General features: G+C 38.9%; 1 protein-coding gene across 2 annotated transcripts in view; it reads left to right on the top strand.

The window, feature by feature from the left end:
* The window catches only part of RPA1 (replication protein A1), a 74,827-nt gene that overhangs the window by 29,580 nt on the left and 18,122 nt on the right, over nucleotides 1-27,125 (top strand). For both annotated transcript variants that reach the window (XM_028109368.2, XM_088028407.1), the window contains 4 exons: nucleotides 619-707; nucleotides 21,658-21,783; nucleotides 24,827-24,959; nucleotides 26,581-26,683. In XM_028109368.2, coding sequence (XP_027965169.1) covers nucleotides 619-707; nucleotides 21,658-21,783; nucleotides 24,827-24,959; nucleotides 26,581-26,683 — 451 coding nt within the window. The remainder of the gene's footprint in view (nucleotides 1-618; nucleotides 708-21,657; nucleotides 21,784-24,826; nucleotides 24,960-26,580; nucleotides 26,684-27,125) is intronic.

Raw genomic sequence — 27,125 nt, forward strand, 5'->3', positions numbered from 1 at the left:
GAGAGCAGAGCATCTCAGAGAAGTGGTATGAGATGAGCTGGAGACAGATTGGCAAGGCCAGATCACACAGAGCCTTGTAGGCTGTGTGTGAAAGGTCTTATTTTTGGCCTTGGGAAGTTATTAAAAGGTTTTAATCAGAGTTAAAGGTAGATGAAGGAACTGTAAATTGTTAGATAATAATTATATTAAAAAATCACTACAGGTGTAATGTTTTTCACTGGGAAAAGGTAATTGTTTAGGTAAATATGTTTCTGAAAACATCTTTTGTTGTGCCACATATTATTGTTTAGTAATCTAAATTCTGATCATGTCATTTGCTCCTTGAAGATACGGTTTGTGGTAAGGACACTGCATTTTAATTAAAGGACTAGATGGAAAATGAAAACCCTGAAATCATAAAAAGCCTTGATAATGATGCAGTGAAAGATTAAGGGAAGTATTTACATAGGAATTGATACCATAACTTTTTCAAGTTATTCAGTAATGAAAACCTGTTGACAAACGGAAGTAGTTTTATCAAAGTGATTATTGGGGGGAAGCTTTTTTTAAGTAGCTTGTCATTTGAAGGGCTTCTGAATTGATTTTTTCTAACTTGTTTCTATTTCTTTGCCTTCATAGGAGAGTAGTTATTTTGATGGAGTTAGAGATTTTGAAATCCGCTGAAGCAGTTGGATTAAAGATTGGCAATCCCGTGCCCTATAATGAAGGTAAAATGCTTTTTTATAGGTTGTAGCTCTCAGTTGAATATAGATCCAGAATTCTGCCTTTTGGGTTCAGTTTGATTTGTTGGTCTTACTAAGACTAGTGATTGGGGGTTTAGGAATCAGGTTCATCTTTCAGGGTTTTCAGCGCTAAAATGATGGTAGGACTCTGAAGGAAAACCCTCTTCTCTGTTTTTCTCTGCATACAACTTCTTTCATACTTTTGGCTTATCTGTCACCAGAAGTATGGGGTTTATCCTACACTAAGCAATTCTCTAATTCTCCATGGACACTGGCTGGTTGTCCTACGATTCAGTTTAGTTCTGATGCTATCTATCTGAAGTTAGCATCAGATTCCTTAGGTAAAGACTGAGTCCCACAAGGCTGCCTCCGTACCCCTCTGTCAAACCCCAGTTCCGATGCCAGTCAAAAGTCCTAGGTAGTTACTTGCACTTCTCACTAACTGGCTGTAAATTGGAGTTCCCCCAGCCCCCTCCTCAGGTTCGATTAGATTAATGAGCTAGAGTGGCTCACAGAACTCAGAGAGCAGCCAGGTGGAAGAGGTGTACTGGGAAAGGTATGTGGGAAGGGGTGCAGAGTTTCTGTACTCTCTCGGGGTGCACTGTCCTCCCAGCACTTCCATGTCTTCACCAACAGAAGCTCCCAAACCCCATCCTTTTGGGTTTTTATGGAGGCCTCCTTAGTTAGGCATGATTTAATAATCATTGGTCATTGGTGATTGGTTCAATCTCTAATCCCTCTTCTCTCCTTAGAGGTGGGGGCTGGGTGCTGAAAGTTCCAACTCTAATCACATGGTTGGTTTCCCTGACAATCATCCCCATCCTTAGGGGCTTTCCAAAAGTCACCTCACAGACACTCAGGTGTGGTCGCAATGGGCTTCCTCCTACCACTTAGGAAATTATAAGGGTTTTAAGAGCTCTTTGCCAGGAACCATAGATGAAGGCCAAAAAAATACTTGTTACATCACAATATCACAAGCTCACATTAGGAAAGAAGGAAAAATTAGAGAATATAATGGAAAAAGATCCCACTTACAGTAGATTAAAAATAAATACATAGGGGCACCTGGCTGGCTCAGTTGGAGGAGTGTGTAACTTTTGATCTCGGGGTTGTGAGTTTGAGTCCCATGTTGGGTGTAGAGATTACTTAAATAAAAAAAATTTGAAAAAAAGCCAATATATAGAAGTAATGTTAATGAGAAATGTGCTTTCTTAAATGCACATTTTTGTTTTTGTTTGTTTTTGTTTTTAGAAAATGTAAAGCAAGGGTACCTGCTTGGCTCAGTCAGTAGAACATGTGACTCTTGCTCTCAGGGTCGTAAGTTTGAGTTCCATGTTGAGGGTAGAGTTTACTCAATTAAAAAAAAAAAAATCTTAAAAAAAATAATGTAAAGCAAGGGCTCCTGGCTGGCTCAGTCAGTAGAACATGCAGCTCTTGATCTCGAGGTTGTGAGTTTGAGCCCCACATTGGGTATAGAGATTACTTAAAAATAAAATCTTTAAAAACTAATAAAATTAGAAATGTAAAGCATATAATCTGTACTCTTTTGATAGCACTCAACACACCAATAGTCTTTAGAATAATTTCTGTGTTTATTGCCAGGCCACGAATAAACTCCATGAAGGTAGAGACCATATTTGTTTATTCTTTTTATGTCCCTGATGCCTTTTATTTTTATTTATTTTATATTTGTGTTAAATAAAATGCCACAACAGTGGCCACCCGCCTCTCTGTTTGCACCTCTGTGATCAAAAGCAGCTTTCAGAGCACAGATCCCCAATATTTGAACGACAGGGTCTTTTTTGCCTATCTCATATCCCCAGCATGCAAGCTGCTCTAGGCAGGTGCACTGCAGCCTGCCACTTAGCTGAGGGTCCAGGGATGGGTAGTTGTTACTGTGCTAAGAGCTGAAATTGACCACAGTTTACCATCCAGATCTTCTGGAAGTTGCAAGCCTTCAGTAGACTCCCAAATTCCAGAATAGTTATATCAGACAGGTTCCGCCAATGCAATTATAGTCTAGATTAAGAGAAAGATTCCTGGTACTTCTTACCCCGCCATCTTCTCAGAATCTTCTCAACAGTGATTATCTGTTGATAATGAGTTTTATATTCTTGTGAAAATATACAAAAAAGCTCAATGAAATGAGAACAATTTAAGAGACGATGATAGTTCTAGAAAAAGGCAAAGAATCATCAAATTTTACCCTGTAAAAGGAGATGGCTTATCTGCCCCCCACCAAGTCTAATAAAAATAAAATTTAAGAATAAATAAATAAAAAATAAAAAGGGGCACCTGGCTGGCTCAGTCAGTAGAGCATGCGACTCTTGATCTCACAGTCATGAGTTTGAGCCCCATTTTAGGTGTAGAGCCTACTTAAAAAATAAAAAATAAAAAAAATTAGAGCCTCACTGTTCACCAAAATAAATTCCGATTTTTTTTTTTTTTAAGTTAGAAAATGAGGGGTGCCTGGGTGGCTTAGTCAGTTAAGTGTCTGACTTCGATTCAGGTCATGATATTGGGGTCCTGGGATCAAGCCTTGCATCAGGCTCCCCACTCAGCAGGGAGTCTGCTTGTCCCTTTCTCCCTGCCCCTCCGCCTGCTTGTCCTCTCTCTCTCAAATAAATAAATAAATAAAAATTAGAAAATTAAACCATCAAAAATAATAAAGAGAATGGGGCTGCATATGGATTGGGGTAATTCACAATGAATATTTGATTACATTGAAATAAAAAAATTTTGCATGGTAAAAATAGAAAGGTATGTGAACTTAAACTAGGATAAAATAGTTACAAAAGATAGGACTGACAGGGGCTCCTGGCTGACTCAGTCAGTAGAGCGTGTGACTGGATCCTTTGGGTGGTGAGTTTGAGCCCCATGCTGGGGGTAGAATTTACTTAAAAAAAAAAAAAAAAAAGATGGGACTGACAAAAGATTAATATCTGTAATATTTACTGAATTTTTTACAAGAGAAAATTACTTTTTATTATTGCTATTGAAAATTTTTTTTCCAAGGAAAAATACTCAGTAGGGAAGCAGACATTAGGCATTGGATAAGAAGAGTGTTCACTGTGTAGAAAACAAATGGCCAATACATAGCAAAAAATATTTAGCTTTATTGGTGATTTTTGTCTTTTTCCTGATTTTAGGGAGATAACATTGTCTTTTTCCATTAAGTATTTTGTTAGCTGTGGGTTTTTCATAGATTCTTTTTATCAGTATGAAGTTTATTTTCAATTCCTACTTTACTGAGGGTTTTTTATCAGGAATAGGTGGTGAATTTTGTCAAATGTTTTTTCTGTGTCTACTGATGATCATACTTTTTCTTTTTTTATTGGTTAATAATGGTGCGTTGCATTCAGTGATTTTTGAATGCTAAACCAGTTTGGTTTCTGGGGTAAGTTGTATCATCATGATCTATTTGTACTTTTTATATATTGTTGGATTTCTGAATTTTCTTGATTTAACAATCCAGTTTGATTTGATTTGATTTTGTTTGAAATTTTTACATCTGTATTATGAGGAATATTGGTCTGTAATTTTCTTACACCCTTGTCTAATTTTGGTGTCATAGTAACCCTGGCCTCATAGAATGGTTTAGAAAGTGTTCCCTCTTAAATTTTCTAAAATAATTTATGTAGAATTATTACTTCTTACTTAAAATGTTTAGTAGAGTTTACCAGTGAAGGCATCTGGGACTGATATATTTTTTTAGAAAGGTTTTAAACTACAGTGCATTTGTAACAGATATACATAGGGTTATCCAGATAATCTATTTCTTTTTGAGTGAGCTATAGTAGATTGTGTTTTAAGGAATTCAGCCATGTCACTTAAGTTGTTGGATTTATTGGCTGGCATAAAAGTAAACAGTCTAGGGGTGCCTGGCTGGCTCAGTTGGTAGAATGTGTGACTTTTTTTTTTTTTAAGATTTTATTTATTTATTTGACAGAGAGAGACACAGAGAAAGAAGGAACACAGGCAGGGGGAGTGGGAGAGGGAGAAACAGGCTTCCCGCTGAGCAGGGAGCCTGATGCGGGGCTGGAGCCCCATGCGGGGCTCGATCCCAGGACCCTGGGATCATGACCTGAGCCGAAGGCAGATGCTTAACAACTGAGCCACCCAGGTGCCCTGAATGTGTGACTCTTGATCTCAGGGTTGTAAATTCGAGCCCTGTGTTGGGCATAGAAATTACTTAAAAATAAAATCTTTAAAAAATAAATAAATAAAAGTAAATAGTCTGAAAACCCCAATTAAATGGCAGAAATTATCATATTGGATAATATAAATACAGTAGTCCCTTATTAGCCTCTTAGTGTCTGTAGCATCTGTGGTCATGTCACTTCTCTCATACCTGATATTGATCATTTGTGTTCTTTTTTTTTTTTTCCCCTTGATCAGTCTAGCTAGATGATTTATCAGTCTTACTGATCTTTTCAAAGAACCAGTTTTTGGTTTCATTGATTTTTTTTTCATCTTTTTATATTTTCTACACTATTGATTTATGCCTTGATCTGTAATGTTTCCTTTCCTCTGTTTACCTTGTGCTTCCTGTATTTTTTCCATTTCTTTAGGTGATTGCTGGGCTCATTGATTTGAGACCTTTCTTTTCTAAAATTAGAGGTGATTCTTGTTAAAAATTTACCCCTAAGCACTGCTTTAACAGCATCCAGCAAGTTTTGGTGTTACAAGTTTTATTCTGTTCAAAATACTTTCTAATTTCCTTTTTAACTTCTTTGACACTATATTACTTTGATGTATATTTGGTTTCAAATATTTAGAGATTTTCCAGAGATCTTTCTGTTATTGGTAATACAGTTTAGTTCAACTATGGATAAATACCATACATTGTGTGACCTGAATCCTGTTATTTTATTGTCCCAAGTTGTGATCTCTTGTAAATTTTTTATGTACTTGAGATGAATGTGTTTTCTGTTGTTGGGCACAGTGTCCTATAAAATAAATAAATGTCAGTTAAGTCACGTTGGTTGATAGTAGTTGTTCAAGTACTGATTTTCTGTTGACTCGTTCTATCAGTTATTGAGAGGGATATTGAAATCTCTGACTATAGGGCGCCTGGGTGGCTCAGTTGGTTAAGCGACTGCCTTCGGCTCAGGTCATGATCCCAGGGTCCTGGGATCGAGTCCCTTACCAGGCTCCCTGCTCAGCAGGGAGTCTGCTTCTCCCTCTGACCCTCTTCCCTCTCATGCTCTCTATCTCTCATTCTCTCTCTCTCAAATAAATAAATAAAATCTTTAATAAAAAAAAAAGAAATCTCTGACTATAATTGTGGATTTCTCTATTTCTCTTTGAGGCTGTATTAGGTTTTGCTTCATGTATTCTGAAGCTCTGTTATTAAGTGCATTAAACATTTAGGATTGTTATGTTCTCTTTATGAACTGACTTCTTTATCATTATGAAATGACTTTATCATTGACAAAATTCTATACTTTGAAATCTGTCTGCTATTAATATAGCCACTTCATTTTTGATAATAAAAATCCTAGAGAATCAGGTTTGAAAATATATATATGTATATATAACAACTTCATTTTTCTTTTAATTAGTTCAGCTTGGTATATCTTTTTTTATCCTTTAACTGGTCATCTATTTATGTCTTTATATTAACTATATTTCTTGTAAGGGTATAGGTGGGCCTTGCTCTTTTATCCAATTTGATAATTTCTACCTTTTAACTGGGGTGTTCAGACCATTTACATTTAATATAGTTATTGATACGGTAGGTTTAAGTCTATCATCTTGCTATTTGTTTTTTATTTGTCTCATTTGGGGTTCCCCCCCCTTTTCTGCCTTCTTTTGGGTTGAATATTTTTTGTGATTCCTTTTATCTCCTTTGTGGACTTATTAACTATTGTCTGTATTTTGATATTCTAGTGGTTGGTTTAAGGTTTATAGTAAGCACGTGATGCTGCACCACTTCACTTTTGGTGTAAGAATCTTCTTTTTCTCCCCTCCAGGCTTTGTACTATGGTTGTCACACGTCTTACCTGTGTTATAGCCTCTTGATACATTGTTTGTATTTTTGTTTAGTTATCTTTTAAAGACATTTAGTTAATAACATCTTATGTATTTACTTGTGTAGTTGCCATTTCTGGTGCTCTTTATTCCTTTGTCTAGACTGATATTTTTCACTGTTATTTAGCATTTCTTGTAGTGGAGATCTGCAAGTGGTGAATTTTTTCAGCTTTTGTAGGTCTGAAAAATATTTCGTTGTTGACTCTGAAAGACATTTTTGCTAGGCATAGAATTCCAACTACAGTTTCTTTCTTTCTTTCTTTTTAAGATTTGTTTATTTTAGAGAGGGGGAGTAGCAGAGGGAGAGAGAATCCTGAAGCCGACTCCCTGCTGACCACAGAGCCCAATATGGGGTTCAATCCCAGGACCCTGAGATTATGACCTGAGTCAAAATCAAAAGTCGGTGCCTAACTGGCCGCTTAACCGACTAAGCCACCCAGGCGCCCCTAGAATTTTCTTTCTGTATATTTTGAAGATGTCCTGTTGCTTGCATGTTACCCCAAGAGAAGTCTGTGATCATCCCTATTTTTATTCTCTGTTCTTAACATGACTTTTTCTCTGACCATTTTACAATTTTCTGCCATTAGTTTTGAGCAATTTGATTGTGATGTACCTTGGTGTCATTTTCTTTGTGTCTTTTGTCTTGATGTTCATTGAGCTTCTTGGATCTGTGCGTGTATAATTTTCATCAAATTTGGAAGATTTTTGGCCATTATTTCTTAAATATCTTCCCCACCCTTTGGATCTCCAATTATGCTTGAAGTTGTCTCATAGTTCATGGGTGCTGGGTTTTTTGTTTTTTTTTTTTCTTCTTTTTCATTTTGGATAGTTTCTGTTGCTGAGCATTCAAGTTCACTAATCTTTTCACTAATCTTGTCTCACCTGCTATTAATCCTATCTGATATGTTCTTTTTCTCAGTCATTGTAATTTCCATTAATTTTTAAAAGTTTTAATTCCAGTGTAGTTAAGATACAGTGTTTTATTAGTTTCAGGTGTACAATATAGTGATTCACTGATTCTGTACATTTTTCAGTGCTTATCATGATAAGTGTACTCTTTTTTTTTTTTTTAAAGATTTTATTTATTTGAGAGAGAGAGAATGAGAGATAGAGAGCACGAGAGGGAAGAGGGTCAGAGGGAGAAGCAGACTCCCTGCTGAGCAGGGAGCCCGATGCGGGACTCGATTCCGGGACTCCAGGATCATGACCTGAGCCGAAGGCAGTCCCTTAACCAACTGAGCCACCCAGGCGCCCTAAGTGTACTCTTTTTTTTTTTTTTTTTTAAGATTTTATTTATTTATTTGAGAGAGAGAGGATGAGAGATAGAGAGCACGAGAGGGAAGAGGGTCAGAGGTAGAAGCAGACTCCCTGCTGAGCAGGGAGCCCGATGCGGGACTCGATCCCCCATCACTTATTTCCCCCATCCACCCGCCCACCTCCCCTCTGGTAACCATCAGTTTGTTTTCTATAGTTATAAAGAGTCTGTTCTTTGGTTTGTCCCGTTTTTTCTGTATTCATTTGTTTTGTTTCCTAAATTCCCCATATGAGTGACATCATAGAATATTTGTCTTTCTCTGACTTATTTCACTTAGCATTATATTTTCGAGCTCCATACATGTAGTTGCAAATGGTAACATTTTGTGTGTGTGTGTGGCTGAATAATGCCACTTTTTCTTCCTTTCTTTCTTCTTTCTTTCTTTCTCTTTCTTTCTTTCCTTCTTTCCTTCCTTCCTTATTTTCTTCTTTCTATTTTTTAAGATTTTATTTATTCATTTGAGAGAGAGCAGAGGGAGAGGGAGAAGCAGACTCCCTGCTTAGCTGGGAACCCGATGTGAGACTCGATCCCAGGATCTGGAGATCATGACCTGAGCCGAAGGCAGACGTTTAATAATCTGAGCCACCGAGGTGCCCCAGTGCCACATTTTCTTTTTTTTTTCTTTTTTATTTTTTAGGATTTTATTCATTTATTCAACACAGAGACAGCGAGAGAGGGAACACAAGCAGGGGGAGTGGGAGAGGGAGAAGCAGGCCTCCTGCTGAGCAGGGATCCCGATGTGGGGCTCGATCCCAGGACCCTGGCATCACGACCCGAGCTGAAGGCAGATGCCCAACGACTGAGCCACCCAGGCGCCCTGCCACATTTTCTTTATCCGTTCATCTATTAGTGGACACTTGGGCTGATTCCATAATTTGGCTGTTGTAAATAATGCTACAATAAGCATGGGGATGCATGTATCTTTTCAAATTAGTGTTTTCATATTCTTGCGGTAATTATCCAGTAGTAGAATTACTGGATCATATGATAGTTCTATTCTTTTTTTTTATTTTCATTTTCTATGTGTAAACATTTGTATTAATGCAGACTTTAATCTAATAAAGTTTGCCCCCAATCAGACTGTTATTTCCATTTGTAAGTAGTTAAATCAAAGAAAAAAATTAAATTAATTTCAAGTATATACCATCAAAAATAAATATTCACTTAATGTGGTCTTATCTGTTTTATGATATCAAAGGGTTTTTTCCTCCACGTAATAAAGATTCTAAGATAAATTCAAGATTCTTTTGAATAAAAAAAAAGATTACACCTTCTAAAACAGTGAGTTTACAAAACAGTACAGGGGATTGCTAGGCACACTTACTCTAAGAGAAAAGTATGTCCAATGAAAAGGAAATTTAAAACATGACGTTAAACTTTTATGAAAACTTTTAACAAAGCCTTTCCTTCATTTACTTTTAGCTATTCCATAAATAGTAGAAGAGAAATTGAACATTTTTTTAAAAGATTTTATTTATTTATTTGACAGAGATAGAGAGCACAAGCAGGAGGAGCAGCAGGCAGAGGGAGAGGGAGAAGCAGGCTCCCCGCTGAGCAGGGAGCCCGATGTGGGGCTCAATCCCAGGACCCTGGGATCCTGACCTGAGCCGAAGGCAGACACTTAACTGAGCCACCCAGGCGCCCCGAGAAATTGAACATTTTGTAATGAAACTTAGAAAAATGTCTTTTTCCATAAGCATCCATCTTTCCCTTTGGCTCCTTCTTCCAATCCTCCACTGTGCTGAAGAGCTGTTGAATTCTTCCAGATTTTTGGTTAGGCAGGTGGTTTCCAAGCTGACTGGATTTTCCAGGTTAGCTTCCCGCACGGGATTTTCCAGTCACTGGACCTGTGACTTATCCAACTTTGAAAATGGCCTTGGCCCATTCATGTTTCATGTGCTTTATTCATGAGACAGGTAGGGCTTTGAGAAACACTATATCCGAGTGTTTATATACTCTCAATATCCAATTATCAAGGACACTAATTCACCATCTTAATTTAAATGTACCAAACGTGGGCACCTGAGTGGCTCAGTTGGTTAAGCGACTGCCTTCAGCTCAGGTCATGATCCTGGAGTCCCTGGATCGAGTCCTGCATCGGGCTCCCTGCTTAGCGGGGAGTCTGCTTCTCCCTCTGACCCTCTTCCCTCTCATGCTCTCTATCTCTCATTCTCTTCTCTCAAATAAATAAATAAAATCTTTAAAAAATAAAAATAAATTTACCAAACATAATTCTTGAGTTTTTCATTATTCAAAAATTATTAGTCAGGTTTTTGCCTAAGAATAAATAGATTTGATCCTAATAATATTTGTGCTAGAGACAAACTGCATCCTGTCTTCGTTTTCCTATCTGGGACTCAGTTCTAGCCATCGCCTCAGTAGAGTCAATGGAAAGGAAAGTTTGAGAAGCTCACGCCTGAACTCTCACACAGTAGTCAGCACACTCACAGAATGTTAGAGATAGAAGGAACTATTTTAGAGATCAGTTTTAATCATAAGAAAAAAATGAAGGTGAAGGAGGTGATAAGTGACTTGGCTAAGGTTGCATAGCAGGTGAGTTGCTTCAACAAATGAGACTCATTATTCCTAATTTCCAGGTGAAGATGCTGTACCCACACCTTCAAAAATTAACCTTCATATCAAAGTTTTTGCCTATTCCGAAAATTGTATTTTAGTTAATAGGTTGTGAGTTGAATCTATTATTGGAATGTTTTATATGTGTATGCACACGCACACACACACACACACACACACACAAGTTATCTCTGTTTCGTGTTAGTATACTTGTCCATTAAAACTTGTATAATTTTAAAAATTGAAATATAATTAAGATAATCAAACATCTGTTTTATTTTTTATTTTTAAAGATTTTATTTGAGAGAGAGAGCACAAGAAGCGGGAGAGGGAGAAGCAGACTCCCTGCTGAGCAGGGAGCACGATGTGGGACTCGATCCCGGGACTCCAGGATCATGACCTGAGCCAAAGGCAATCGCTTAACCAACTGAGCCACGCAGGCACCCTCTGTTTTGTTTTTTAAGGATTTTATTTATTTGAGAGAGAGAACAAGCAGGGGGAGAGGGAGGGTCAGGGGGAGAGGGAGAAGTAGACTTCCCACCGACTGGGGAGCCCCATGTGGGGCTCCATCCCAGGACCCCGAGATTATGACTCAAGCTGAAGTCAGACACTTAACCAACTGAGCCACCCAGGCGCACCCAGACATCTGTTTTTTAAATAAACATTAATTTTGTTTTAATTTTTGAATAAATAATATAGTTATATGTTTCAAAAATCAAAACTGCAAAATTACATTTTTAGAGAAATCTTACTCCTACCCCGCCTCTTCCTGCCATGTTTGTACCCACTGCTGACCTCTACAAGTAACCAGTTTTAGTGGTTTCTTTTTATCCTTCGGGTGTTTCTTTATGCAAATATATGTTACCAAATAAAAATATTATTGCTTCAGTTTACTTACACAAAAGGTAGGATATTATGTATACTATCTTACCTTTTTTTTGATCCTGCTTTTTTGGGGGTTGTTTTTGTTTGTTTTTGTTGTTTTTTTAAGATTTTACTTATTTGAGAGAGAGAGAATGAGAGAGAGAACACAAGAAGGGGGAGGGTCAGAGGGAGAAGCAGACTCCCCGCTGAGCAGGGAGCCCGATGTGGGACTCGATCCCGGGACTCCAGGACTGTGACCTGAGCCGAAGGCAGTCACTTAACAACTGAGCCACCCAGGCGCTTCTTTGTTTGTTTTTTAAGTAGGCTTCATGCTGGGTGTGGAGTCCAATGTGGGCCTTGAACTCCCGACCCTGAGACTGAGATCAAGAGTCAGATGCTTAACCGACTGAGCCACCCATGCACCCCTTTTATGATTGTGCTTTTAAAAAATTTTTTAGCCTAGAGATACTTACATATATATACTTAGAGATCTTCCTTATTAAAAACAAACAATTAGAGTGTTCTGTTGTGTGACTGTTCCATAATTTATCTAGCCTTGTGTTGAAGACCCTTGGGTTGTTTGCTGTAGCAATCAAAACAGTACTGTAGTGAATAACTGTATACATATGCAGGTATATGGGCAGAAGTGGTTTGATTGCCAGAAGTGAGATTGCTGGATCAATGGATAGATGCACCAGTGGTGGGTGGGTATGGTTGGATTCCCCTCTGTAACATGGTGACATTCTGCATTCCCACCAGCGTGCCTGAAAATACTGGTTTCTTCACAGCTGTGCCAACAGGAGTATGTTATTAATCTTTTGAATTTTTAACCAATCTCATAGATGAAAACTGGGATCTCAGTGTAGTGTTTAATTTGTATTCTGAGCAAGGTGAGCATCCTTTTAAATGTTTGAGAGCTTTTTATTCTCTGAACTGTATTCTCCATTTTTATTTTGAGTTGTCTTTTTCTTCTCCATCTTTGAGTGTTTTTTAAAGAGTAGGGACATTAGTCCTTTGTCTCTGAGTTATGAAGTCTTTTTTACTTTGCTTATGGTGGCTTTTTTTTTTAAGATTTTTATTTATTCATTTGCGAGAGAGACAGAGAGAGAACAAGCAGGGGGAGAGGCAGAGGGAGAAGCGGACTCCCTGCTGAGCAAGGAGCCCGATGCGGAACTCGATCCCAGGACCCTGGGATCATGACCTGAGCCAAAGGCAGATGCTTAACCATCTGAGCCACCCAGGCGCCCTGCTTATGGTGGCTTTTTGCTAGGTAGCAATTTTTTTGTTGTTGCTGTTTTTATGAAGTTGAATTTTGCAATCTTTTTTTTTTAATGACTTTGGAGTTTTGAGCCATTGTTAGAAAGGTCTTCCTTACTCTAAAGTTATTAGGGCATTCATCCATGTTTTATTCTAGTACTTAGACATGATTTCATTTTTATATTTAAATCACCTATGTTGCTTCTGTCTTAAAATTGGTTTCTTGGTTTGTGGTGTTTTGAGCTTCACTTTTCACATCATTTGGAATTTGTGAATTTTCTCTGCCCCCCCCTCAATTCACTGAAGATGAAGTCTCTGTGTGGGACATTTTTGTATAGAGTGGCTATTCATTCTTATTGCTCTATATGATTTTTAGAAGTGGGAAGACTTGGTCATCGTTCTTCCTCCAGAAATGGAACCTTTTAGATTTTAATGTTTACCTATGCAAAACATAGTAATTTGGTGCTTTAAATTGGAGAGGGAGAGCTGGAGCCCATTTAGGTTAAGTTCTAAAATCTTAAATTGGAACATTACATTTCTTTTGCAGTAGTAAACTTTTGTTAAAAGGGGCACATTGGTTATCTTAGCTTTCAGGACAAAGCAGTGGTTAGCATCTCTATGAAATCTTGGATGCAGTAGGGTTGAGGGAGAGATGATGGTGCTCAACTTTATCACCTTTGGCCAGATTTCTAATGTTTTTTTATGTTGTATTTGAGTGGTTGCTTTGGACATTTTGTGTTTCAGGTGCAAAAGTATTTGAGATAAAGATGGAGTTGAAAGGGTTGAAAGGTAATTATCGCTTGGGGTCAGAACTATAGCACTAGGGGAAAAACTCCTTTGTCTCGATACTCCATTCCGCTCGCTCTTTCCTTTCTTCAGGGTCTGTTAAAGTGTAGAGGGATGAGAGACGGTTTTGCTGTTCTGGATTATTTGCTATTGAATTTCCTTGTAACTAGATCAATAATACTTTGTTACTTGGGCCATCATGGAAATAGCTTTGTTACTGTGGCTATTACCTTAAGGTGTATTTCACAGAAATGGTTTCTAATTGCCTATTGTGATGGCAAGGAAACTGTTACTAGTGAAGAGAGAAGTAAAGTTAGATTTGTATCCTCCGAGTACTTAACCCAGAACCTGTGACATATCAGGTGAGTGGTAAAATTAATGGACTGAACCCAGCCAGGAAATAGGCAGAGGAATTCCAAAATGTGCACTGAAATTGTTTGGCACTAGTACCACATTAAATACAGATACTTACAGAATTTTCCAAATGTGAGAAATAAAACTTCAAACACATTTCATGTTTCATATAATATTGGATGATTTTAAACTCCCGTATCTACCACTATATATTTTTGTCATTATGTATACCATTGCTATGTACCTACACTATTTCTAACAATATTTTACTTAATTTTCTCATGAAATACTTAGTTATAATGTATTATTCATTATTGAAAGGTATTAGTTGGAATTTTTTTCAGCCTGATTCTGATCATTTTCTGCCAATGGGAATTTTTAATTATTGGATTGACTTTTATTTTTTTGTAGTTGTTGTTAAGAAAGTACTTGCCAGTAGAAATTGAGTTTTTGTAACTGTATACTCCATGTCTGTTAGCTAATTTTTCTCAGCTGGTGGCTCACTTACCATTTTATGTGTGTGTGTGTGTGTGTGTGTGTGTGTGTGTGTGTGTGTTTAAAGATTTTATTTATTTGAGGGAGAGAGTGCACACAAGTGAGAAAGCACAAGCAGGCAGAGCAGCAGCAGGAGAGGGAGAAACAGACTCCCCACTGAACAGGGAACCCGATGTGGGGCTCAATCTCAGGAGATCATGACCCAAGCTGAAGGCAGCTGCTTTTTTTTTTTTTTTTTAAGATTTTATTTATTTAGGGTGCCTGGGTGGCTCAGTTGGTTAAGCGACTGCCTTTGGCTCAGGTCATGATCCTGGAGTCCCTGGATCGAGTCCCGCATCGGGCTCCCTGCTCGGCAGGGGGTCTGCTTCTCCCTCTGACCCTCCCCCCATCTCATGTGCTTTCTCTCTCATTCACTCTCTCTCTCAAATAAATAAAATCTTTAAAAAAAAAGATTTTATTTATTTATTTGACAGAGAAAGATATAGCAAGAGAGAGGGAACACAAGCAGGGGGAGTGGGAGAGGGAGAAGCAGGCTTACTGCTGAACAGGGAGCCCGATGCGGGGCTCGATCCCAGGACCCTGGGATCATGACCTAAGCCGAAGGCAGATGCTTAACAACTGAGCCACCCAGGATCCTTTATATATTTAAAAAAAAATTTTTTTTAAGATTTTATTTATTTGTCAGAGTGAGAGTGAGACAGTGCAAGCAGAAGCAGGGGGAGCTGCAGGCAGAGGGCGAAGCAGGCTCCCCACTGAGCAATGTGGGACTCCACCCCAGGACCCTGGGATCATGACCCAAGCTGAAGGCAGATGCTTAACCGACTGAGCCACCGAGGCGTCCCTATATTTTTAATTTTTTTAAAGTAACCTCTACACCTCAATGTGGGGATTGAGCTCACAACCCTGAGATCTAGAGTGGCATGCTCCACTGGCTGAGCCAGCCTCACTTAATCAGTGTGAATGCAAGTAACTTGAGGAGCTGGAGTCTGCTTTTGTTTTGTTTTGTTTTAAGAAGATTTATTTATGTATTTGAAAGAAAGAGCACAATGTGAGGCAGGGGGAAGGGCAGAAGGAAAAGGGAAGCAGACTCCCCAGTGAGTGGGGAGCCTGATGCAGGCCTCCATCTCACCAACTTGAGATCATGACCCTAGCTGAAACCAAGAATCATTTGCTCAACCGACTGAGCCACCCAGGCGTCCCTAGAGTCTGCTTTTAAATGTCCTATTTCCCCTGGTTCAGAAACAGTGATAGGAAGCTAGCATAGAGCAAAAGAGTCTAAGAATTATGACCTTGATTCATCTTACTGAAATGGTTTCATTTGCAGGTGGCACAAAACAGAAGGTTAGCATTAGTTGACGCTCTGCATTACTGCTTTGGGGTATAATTTCAGTTTTTAGAAAGATTTTCATTTAGCCATAGACTAATTTCAGGTTTCATGGTCAGCAGCTGTGTTGCAGTACATTAAATTAAAGGCAGTTGTTACTGTTTAGAATGCACTAGGACTTCTGTCGTCCATTTGGTTTCAGTACTGTTTCTTGTCTCCTGCGCCAGCTTTGCAAGTATGGTCCAGGGCAGCAGTTAAGGATTGCTCTCATAAATGAATGGATCAGTAACTTTCCTGACTACTAGGTATTATGGTTATTAGTTATGTTCTATATAACTAGAATTTTGTCTGCCAGAATTGGTTGCTTACAATTAAAAATTAACTAGATTGTGGTGAAGTCAATGGATCTAGTTAGACAAACCTCGTTAAGACTAGGTTCTGCCTCCTCCTAGCTGTGTATGACTTTGGACAAGTTACTTGACCTCTTTAACCCAGTTTTCTCATCTGTTAAATGAACATAATAATACTGTCTTTGTCATAGGCCTGAGGATTAAATGGAATAATGCACTTAACCTTGTATTTGGTGCATAGTAAGCACTCAAGGATTGGTAGCTATTATAATATATGTTACATGGTCTAATTGGTTTCTTCTTACATTACTGTGCTTCATTGAGCCTGAGAATCCAACTATTGTAATAGACTGTACCATTATATTATGTACTGATAAGAAATTATAACACATAGATCACCTATTAGATTTTATCTGGGACCTGCAGTTTGGCTTTGGGATTAATCACCTGTGGATTTGATTCCTAACAAATCCCTTGCTGTGCACCCTTTACTCTCTCCCCTGGTTCTCAACCTCTCAGCAAGTTCAAATCAGCCATTCTGATTGTTTTGTACCTGCCTCCTTATTAATCTACCTTAGTGTAAAAAATGTACATACTGTCAATTTTTTATTAAAAGAAATACGCTTTAGGGATGCCTGGCTGGCTCAGTTGATAGAGCATACAGCTCTTGATCTTGGGGTTCTGAGTTTGAGGCCCACGTTGGGTCTAGAGCTTACTTTTAAAAAAAGAAAAAGAAGAAAGAAATAAGCTTTGTTGTGCTAACATAACTGCTGTAGCTTCTTGTGTACCATAGTTCTATGTAGCTTCAGATTTAGTACCTGTGAACAGACATACAAGACATTTATTACACTTTTTACCAAAGGGAGTTACCATTGTACTACTTTTGTATAAAACTTGTCATCCCCCTTGCCCCAACTTTTTTTTCTTTATTCTTTTCTCTTTTTTTGGTAAATAAACAACACTTGGTTCTTAAGGAATAAACTCTCAACCCAAGACCCTTGTCCTCACTAGAGAACTGTTATGGGGCAGGGATTTGGGCTTCAGTTCTTATCCTCACTATAAACAAGATTTTGCTTTAAATAGTTAGCAGTTAATTGCGCTTGTCCCAAATCAAAATATTCCCGAATTTTTAAAGATTTTATTTATTTTATTTTAGAGAGCATGAGCAGGGGTAGGATGAGAGGGGGAGAGAGGCAGACTCCCCTCCCAGGCACCCCTTGATGGTTACCTTTAAATGGATGGCTTTTTAAACACAAACTAAAAGCCTGATTGATACTTTTTTTTTTTTTAGATATTATTTTGTAGGGAGGGGCAGGGGAGATGGAGAGAAAATCTTAAGCAGTCTCCACACCCAGCGCTGAGCCTGATGCAGGCTCTATATCATGACCTGTGCTAAAACCAAGAGTCAGATGATTAATGGACTGCGCCACCCAGGCACCCCTCCAAAATTTTTAAATAGAATACTTTGTTCTTTAGATACATGTTTTTCCCCCTTATTTCAACTGTTTGGAAGTATTTTATATTTGGGTAAGATGTCTAGCTATGCAGTTTGCATTTCTCTGTATTTTTTTTTCTTATCCTTATTGGAAATGGGGGTGAACAACTTATATACCAAACTGGTATTTGAAAGAAGTATATAAGGTGTATGGTAAAAATGGAGTTGGGAGAGAAAAGATTTGATAGATTTTTAGCAACTGCAAATGAAGTGAGAGTGTGTGTGTGTGTGTGTGTGTGTGTGTGTGTGTGTGTGTGTGTAGCTTTATTTATTTATTTATTTATTTACCTAAATGTAGACTAGCAGGCATTTGAACATTAGGATTTTTATATGTGTTCAGCCTGAAGTTTCTGAACAAAGACCAGCTGAGCCCCCCCTCCTAGTACTCTATAGATATTTCTCCAGCAACCATTACCCTAGTTTAGTTGTTAAGTAACCAACGGTATTTTGTGTAGTGTTGTTTGCTTTTTAATTAAAAATCCCCAACACCAAAGAAAGAAAGAAATTATAATACATTCATTTTAACTCATATATTAAAATGTCAAAAAATGTTCAACCTAGAACAGGTAAATAGGCAAGTTATGTTACTGAAAATTGTGGTAAAATACTCAACAAAATTTACATCTTAATCATTTTTAAATGTGTAGTTTGGTGGCATCAAGTACATTCACATTGTTGTACAACTATCACCACCATCCATCTCCAGAACTTTTTTTGTTTGTTTGTTTGTTTGTTTGAAGATTTTATTGATAAGTAATCTCTACATCCAGTGTGGAGCCTGAGCTCACAAGCTGAGATCAAGAGTTGTGTGTTCCACTGACAGAGCCAGCCGGGCATTATCTCAAACTCTCTCTACCCGTTAAACCATAACTCCCCATTCCCTACTCCTGCCAGTCCCTAGTAACCACTGTTCTATTTTCTGTCACTGTAATTTGATTACTCTAGGTACCTGATAAAGGTTAGTTATGTTTTTATAGAAATTAAATGTTAAGTGGTTAGCACGATCCCGTGACCATGTCCTATTCAGCAAGAAGCAGGCATGATAATGAGGCTATGACTTTAGATATGTTTGAGACCGTGGAACTGGAGTGGAGTGGGGTTTGTGTATTTTTATGGCTCCGTCTTTAAATGTTTAAATCTTTTGAGTCTTCTGAATATATTTCATGAAGCAAGTAAGAATAGTTTTATTTTTTTCCAGTTACTTAGCCCCAATACTGTTTACTGAGCAACTCAGTTTTTCCCTACTGATTTAAGAAAAGGTTTACTTTAAAATTTCAACATGTTGGGCGCCTGGGTGGCTCAGTCAGTTAAGCAGCTGCCTTCAGCTCAGGTCATGCTCCCAGGGTCCTGGGATTAAGCCCCGCATTGGGCTCCACACTTAGTGTGGAATCTGCTTGAGATTCTCTCTCTCTCCCTCTGCCCCTCCTGCGCGTGCATGTCCTTGCTCATTCCCTGTCAAATAAATAAATGAATCTTAAAAAAAAAAATACAGCATTTTTCATAGAGCTAGGAAAGATAATCCTAAAATTTGTATAGAATATTTACAAAAGACCCTGAATAGCTAGAGCAATCTTGAAAAACAAAACTGGAAGTATCACAATTCCAGACTTCAAGTTATATTACAGATCATAGAAGCCAAGGAAATATGGTACTAACGCAAAAATAGACACACAGATCAAGGGAACAGAATAGAAAACCCAGGAATAAACCCACAATTTATGTGATCAATTAATCTTTAACAAGGGAGGAAAGAATATACAGTGGGGAAAAGACCGTCTCTTCAACAAATGGTGTGGGGGAAACTGGACCACTTTCTTAACACCATACACAAAAATAAACTCAAAATTGATTAAAGACCTAAATGTAAGAGCTGAAACCATAAAAATCCTAGAAGAGAGCATAGGTAGTAATTTCTTTGATATTGGCCATAGCAGCATCTTTCTAGATATGTTTCCTGAGGCAAGGGAAATAAAAGCAAAAATAAACTATTGGGACTACATCAAAATAAAAAGCTTATGCACAGCAGAGGAAACAGTCAACAAAACTAAAAGGCAACCTACAGAATGGGAGAAGATATTTGCAAATGACATGTCTGATAAAGGCTTAGCATCCAAAATATATAAAGAACTAATACAATTCAGTACCCAAAAAACAAATAACCAAGTTAAAAAATGTGCAGAAGATATGAACAGACATTTCTTCAAAGATATACAAATGGCCAACAGACACAATGAAAGATGCTCAACATCGCTCATCGTGAGGGAAATGCAACTCAAAACTACAGTGAGATATCACCTCACACCTCACACCTGTCAGAATGGCTAAAACGAACAACACAAGAAACAAGTGTTGGTGGGAATGCAAACTGGTGCAGCCACCGTGGAAAACAGTTTGGAGGTTCCTCAAAAAGTTAAAAATAGAACCACCTTAGGATCCAGTAATAGCATTACTGGGTATTTACCCAAAAAATACAAAAACTTGAATTCAGAGGAATACATGCAACCCATGTTCACTGCAGCATTATTTACAATAGCCAAATTATGGAAGCAGTCCAAGTGTCCATTTGATAGATGATCGCATAAAGAAGATATGTTACACATATACAATGTAGTATTATTCAGCCGTAAAAAGAGATTGAAATCTTGCCATTTGCAACAACACGGATGGAACTAGAGAGTATTGTGCTAAGTGAAATAAGTCAGAGAAAGACAAATACCATATGATTTCATTCATATGTGAAATTTAAGAAAGAAAACAAATGAACAAAGGAAGAAGAGAGAGAGAAGCCAAGAAACAGACCCTTAACTCTAGAGAACAAACTAATGGTGACCAGAAGGGAGGTGGGAGGTGGGATGTGTGAAATTGGGGATTAAAGAAAATAAAATTAAGGTCTTAATTTTTCTCCCCATAGGAAGAACTGAAGAATAAGCAATTCTGTTTTAACCTTTTTAATTTTATGCTAAATTTATTTTGCTCTAATAGCACAGTTAACTATCATTTTGTTGTATTAGTTAAGAGAAATATTGGCAGAAGGAAATGAAGTCAGTTTATAATAGGCCCATTTGAGTGAGGGCCTTGGGAAACCCATCAGGAATAAGCCTCGGGATCGGAGAAGGCAGAGACAAGGCGGCAGGCAGGGAGCCTTTTCAGCAGGGCTCACCATTTTTGTTTGTAGGACTTTCTAGGAAATCTTTTTGAGCTGTACTTGTGTGCTGCAGGCACTCTGGGTGAGCAGCCTAGATTAGGTTTAGTGCCCCTCACAGAAGCAAAATCAAATGCCATAAACCTATTCTTTTTTTAATTAGGTGTATTTTGCAATTTTAACGTTCTTCAACTCATAAACATTTGTAGGAAGGGTGAGGGACAAATAAATAGTCTCGTGGCATGGCACTTATTTTCTGTTTGAGAGATATGTTCCTTTCCCCTCCTTTCCTTTTAATCTTCCTGTTTCCTTGACACCTGCTTCTGAACTCCATCTTGTCTCTCCCTGCTGTGACGGTGCGCTAGCACTTCATGGTACCCAAGGCTCTTTCAACTCGTATTTCCCACCAACTGTCAGTTGCAAAATAAGGTTGCTTTGTTTGGCAGGGAAAGGGTAGAATCCTTTCTGAATGTCTCCTTTTCCTTTGAAGCAGGAGCACTTCAGAGACAGTTGAACTGCTTTTAGGTTTTTCTTACCACACAGCTTTTTCTTCTGAGAGATCCTGCCATGAACACGGTTCTGTTGATGACATCGATTTGTTGCTATGGAAATAGTGGTAATGTCACAGATTCAGCCCAGTGACTTTACTTCAGGTTCATGCAGGAGAAATGCGCAAGGCTTTAGGGGAGAACCTCATTAAAACTGAAAGCTATCAATTATGAGCAGGTGAAAGGTAAATGGAGCCAACCTTTTATATAATGAAAACAGAAGTGAACCCCTAGCTGATTGACTGCATGCAGTTGAATTACCCCAGCATGAATTCTGACCCATGAGAGTCTTTGACAAAATAAAACATTTACACTCTCTCAGAGTATTTCTTCTACTTAAGTTTAAATCTTTTGACCTGCATTATTTGCACTAAAATTGTCTTTGTTTTGATCCTCAGGACATGGGCAGCAGCAGATAGTTCCTTCCTCAGGACATGGGCAGCAGCAGATAGTTCCTTCCTCGGTCTCAGCGGCCAACCCACCAGCCAGCAAGCCCCAACAGCAGAATGGGAGCTCAGCAATGGGTAAATGGCCACATGAGGACATGTGCTAATTATATGTATCAGGCTTCTGAATAATGTTTTGAAATGTAATCTGGGACTAAAGGGAATTTTCAAAATGCCGTTCATGACTGTTGCTTCTTGCAAAGGAGAAGTCCAGTTCTCATTGTAAAGTGTATGATTGAACAAATGATTAAAGATAGTCTTTTAAAGATACTTAATATGCTTATTTTTATCAGGATGATATACTGTTCTCTGTTAATAATAGTTTATCTGGTACTTTCTCAAGTCTCACATTTTACACTTTCTTGACTTTGCGAATTTACATACCTTTTAAATTCTCGCCTTTTAACTATTTGGAATCCACTTGTCTCTCTCCAAGTTTCCCATTTCGAGTTCTCATCGGAATTTATCTTAACGTGAAGATGGTATCATTTATATTGGTCATAGGTTCTGCTTCCCAGTCTCATGGATGAGAAATAGTTTTTTCCTTTAACGCTCTCTGCAGTAGGTCCTGAGAGGCTATAATGGAACCATTTTGTTTACTTTCTGGCCTTCGCCTTATGAATTACTATTGAAAATGATGATTTGGGTTGGATTTATTTTTAGAGGTTCTTTTTTCTGTCACAGCTTCTTATACTCCACCTCTTCCCCTCCCCTCAACTATTGCTAATTTTGAATGCTGAGATTTTAAGAAGGGCAAGATTAAGACACCACTAATATTGTTGTGAAACTTTCAGGACATGGGACTTTTTCCCCATTGGTCTTTGATATTTTTATCTACCTTGCAATATCTGTTAATGTACCTTCTATCTATCTCTCTTTATAAGTGGATCTATTGATTTCATTTTTTTAAAGATTTTATTTATTTAAGAGAAAGAGTGAGCGAGAGAGAGCGAGATTGAGAGAGAACACAAGCGGGGGAGGGGCAGAGGGAGAAGCAGGCTCCCCGCTGAGCAGGGAGCCTGACTCGGGGCTCGATTCCAGGACCCTGGGATCATGACCTGAGCCGAAGGCAGACGCTTAATGACTGAGCCACCCAGGCGCCCCATAAGTGGATCTATTTATATACAACTCGCAAATTACGTACTTTGAAGGAGGTCATGGAATAGATTTAGTATCTAAGATGATAAATAATCTAATAGTCACTTCTTTAGGCTGAACTACAAATAGTATGTTATTCTTCTCCCTCCTCCCACAGATTTATTTTCCAAATTGTCTATCTTTGACTTATGTTAACATTTATTTTTAAAAATCAGTTAATGTTATCTAAACACACATCAGCTGGGTGGCGAAAGAGTAAAAGACTGGCTGTGTATTGAGGGGGAAGCATGTGTGTGTGTGTGACATATAACTGTATCTTATAGAGAATATTAGGTATGTATACACACACATACATTCTTCAGAGTTCATGTGCTTCCTTGTGTAATCTTGAGGCAGTTATTACTGTTGTGTGTATAGTTCTCTCTTGACTCCCCAGTTAGAGTAGAAAATGGTAAGATCCAGGACAGTCTATGTATAGTTTTTACTAAGTGCTACAAATACCTAGAATAGTGTCTTACAGGATGTAGAAACTCAATAAAGAAATGCTGGGGGCGCCTGGGTGGCTCAGTTCAGCGTCTGCCTTCGGCTCAGGTCATGACCCCAGGGGCCTGGGATCGAGCCCCACACTGGACTCCCTGCTCAGCCCGGGAGCCTGCTTCTCCCTCTGTCTGCTGCTCCCCCTGCTTGTGCTACTCACTCTCGCTCGCTCTCTCTGACAAATAAAATCTTTAAAAAAGAAAAAGAAATGCTGAATAATGGTAGATTTACATTTCCAGCCAAATTCCATCCTAAAGAAATGCTTTGGTAGAGAAGATATCAAGTAATTGGACGAAGTTATATTTTCTGAATTTGGAGGCTGAAACTTTATAGAAACTGTGCATGTAAAGGAGCTCATGTGTCTGTAGGCTCTAGTGACCTGCTCTTTCCAAGCGCACGGTAGCTGCTCAGGCTTGGGTAAAAGAGCAGAGGGGATCCTGGCGCGCGGCCGCCTGGTTGTGTTTACCCGAAGGGCTCCTGTCCTTCGCTCCTAGCTAAACCCAGTCCCTAGACTTCGTTAGAGACTTCAGTACCGGAGACCTGTGGAACACGGGAGTCTTCCCAGGACGTTTTAAGGTAAACCATTTGTGATAGGTATCCTTTACCTCATATGGTTCATTCAGTATGTCCCTTACCTCCTAGCCTTTCCTTTTTCTTTTTTTTAAGATTTTATTTATTTATTTGACCGAGACAACGAGAGAGGGAACACAGGGGGAGCGGGAGAGGGAGAAGCAGGCTTCCTGCCGAGCAGAGAGCCCGACGCGGGACTCGATCCCAGGACCCCGGGACCATGACCTGAGCCGAAGGCAGACGCCCAACAACGGAGCCACCCAGGCGCCCCTTGCTTTTTTTTTCTTATGCATCTAGTGACTTGCTATCAGTTTTATGGTCAAGAAGGCTGGTTGATTTTCTCTGACCCATTATCTTGCCCATTGATACAAAGGACAGTTTAAGAAGGATGGGCTTCTGGGGCGCCTGGGTGGCTCAGTTGGTTGGGTGTCTGCCTTCGGCTAGGGTCATGATCCCAGGGTCCTGGGATCGAGACCCACGTTGGGCTCCCCACTCAGTGGGGAGCCTGCTTCTCCCTCTCCCTGTGCAGCTCCCCCTGCTCATGTGCTCTCTTTTTCTCTCTCTCACTCTCTCTCTCTGTCAAATAAATAAATAAAATCTTGGGGGGGGAGAAGGATGGGCCTCCGAAAGAGCATTGTCTATTCTCAGTATAATTATTATCTTGACTTCAGTCAGAGCTTCAGTTAGCAAATGTAGTAAACTTCTGTGTGCCCAGGCCTTCATTTTCAGTTGCTTTTCTACCTCCTGTTTTGGTCTCTATTTGATCTCCATATCTCTTGATTACTAAAAAGGAAAAACTTTGCCTCTCATTCTGTTTGATTTCACCAGCAACACCTCAGTCATTTAGAGTTAGTACAAAATTTATATAAAATTTACATAGAATAATGATGGTCCTCCTTTGTGTTTGTTTTTAAAGGTTCCACTGCATCTAAGACTTATGGTGTCTCAAAGACACTTGGAAAAGCTGGAGGTACCAGCCTCGTGAACAGCTCTGGAGGAACACAGGTCAAAGTGGTACCCATTGCCAGCCTCACCCCTTACCAATCCAAGTGAGTTATTCACATAGAGTAAGTTCAGAATGTGCCTATGATGTGAGGTTAGAGCTTATTACGGGCTCTTGAGTTATTTATGTGGGAACGTAGGGGTTACCATACATAAAGTAAGTTTCATCTTTTTTTTTTTTTAAGATTTTATTTACTTATTTGACAGAAAGAGACACAGCGAGAGAGGGAACACAAGTAGAGGGAGCAGCAGGCAGAAGGAGAAGCAGGCTTCCCGCTGAGCAGGGAGTCCAATGCGGGGGTTCAATCCCAGGACCCTGAGATCATGACCTGAGCAGAAGGCAGACACTTAATGACTGAGCCATCCAGGCGCCCCCATCTTTTTTTTTCCTCCAACGGGGGAGGAGGGTACAAATTGTGGCAAACTTCAACTCTCTTACCATAAAAGAATGGCAAGAAAAGCAATCTGCTATAGCCTATGGAGTTTCATTTCTTTTGAAAGAATTTGAATTGAAAAATATTTAATGCTTAAAGAATCCATTTATCGTCTTATGAGTAAAAATAAATATTTTTTGTAATTCAGAAGGCGTTTCATCTTCTCATGATATAAATAAGTGACTTTCAGTCTAAAAACTGTTACTATGATTTAGTAGCCTAAGAGAATCTGTACTGTTTGTATAGCCACATTATTAACATACCCTGAACAGATATTTTCCATTAAAAGTTAATTTTAGCAGTTAAAAATTAGTGAGTTCTGGGGCACCTGGGTGGCTCAGTAATCTTAAAAAAAAAAAATTAGTGCATTCTCTTTCCAGAATTCTTTCAGATGTGTTTTTATCTAATCTTCAATTCTTTGCAGTGCAGGGAAAATGAGTAAGGTAACTAATGTGCCCAACACTTGTGTTCAGTATGGGCCCCAGGACTGGGTATTGGATCTTGTACCTCCTTTTTTTTTTTTTTTTTTAAGATTTTATTTATTTGACAGAGAGAGACACAGCAAGAGAGGAACACAAGCAGGGGGAGTGGGAGAGGGAAAAGCAGGCTTCCCGCTGAGCAGGGAGCCCGATGCAGGGCTCGATCCCAGGACCCTGGGATCATGACCTGAGCCAAAGGCAGACACTTAACGACTGAGCCACCCAGGCACCCCCTGTACCTCCTTTTTTTTAAGTGGCCTCTGTCTGAGGTCATACTGCTTTAGCGTGTTTTCTTTTGGTGGCTTACCAATACCATGTCCCATAATTTTGTATTTATATATTCAAGGTGTGTTAGAATGGAGACAAGTTTGACACCAGTTTTATCAGTTCCCATAATTGAAAATAGTGGCAAAATATAATTGCTGGTATTACTGCATCTTCTAGCTTAGAACCTTTCATTAAAGGGATACCGTTGCCTTGGTGATGCTTTTTGGAGAAGGGAGAGAGTTTATAAATTTACTAATTTGACAGGAGAATGAGTTAGTGTTAAATCATCTTGTATGTTTTACTACTTGCTTATTCTACAAACTGTCAAACCTATATGTCATCGTGGGCTTTTAATTAGCTGGATTAAAATACAGCTTACATTGAAAAATGGAATATGCATAAGAAAGGCTATAGGAAGATGATAGGGAACCTTTTAGATCTGTCCCAGGTAAGCCTCTGAGCACTAATATAATCTATTTGATTTTTAGGTGGACTATCTGTGCTCGAGTTACCAACAAAAGTCAGATCCGTACCTGGAGCAATTCCCGAGGGGAAGGGAAGCTTTTCTCCATAGAACTAGTTGATGAAAGTGTGAGTATTTGTCAAGTGGGCAGATAGGAGCAGTCTGAGAAACAGGCCTGTGTGATGAAAAACCGGAGTAGGCCAGAAATAAACATAATTGTTATTATTGTCTTTCCTCTCTTATAGTCTTTTGATGCTGTCTAGGAGCAAAGGGTTAAAGGTCTTTTTTTTTGTTTTCCCAGAGCGGGTTGTGTGGGGGGAGGGGGAGAGAGAATCTTAAGCAGGCTCCACACCCAGTTTGGAGCCTGACATGGGGCTCAACCTCTCATCCCTGAGATCATGACCTGAGTTGGATGCTTAACCAACTGAGCTTGCCAGGTGCCCCAAAGGGTTAAAGGTTTTAAATAAAATCCTTTTATTTTATTTTATGTTACTTTTTTTTTTTTAGATTTTATTTATTTGAGAGAGAGAATGAGGGATAGCACGAGAGGGAAGAGGGTCAGAGGGAGAA

This window comes from Eumetopias jubatus, unplaced genomic scaffold (genome assembly GCF_037043125.1).
Source record: "Eumetopias jubatus isolate StellerSeaLion01/CBP00866 unplaced genomic scaffold, mEumJub1_p1.0 scaffold_10, whole genome shotgun sequence".
Taxonomy (NCBI): Eukaryota; Metazoa; Chordata; class Mammalia; order Carnivora; family Otariidae; genus Eumetopias; species Eumetopias jubatus.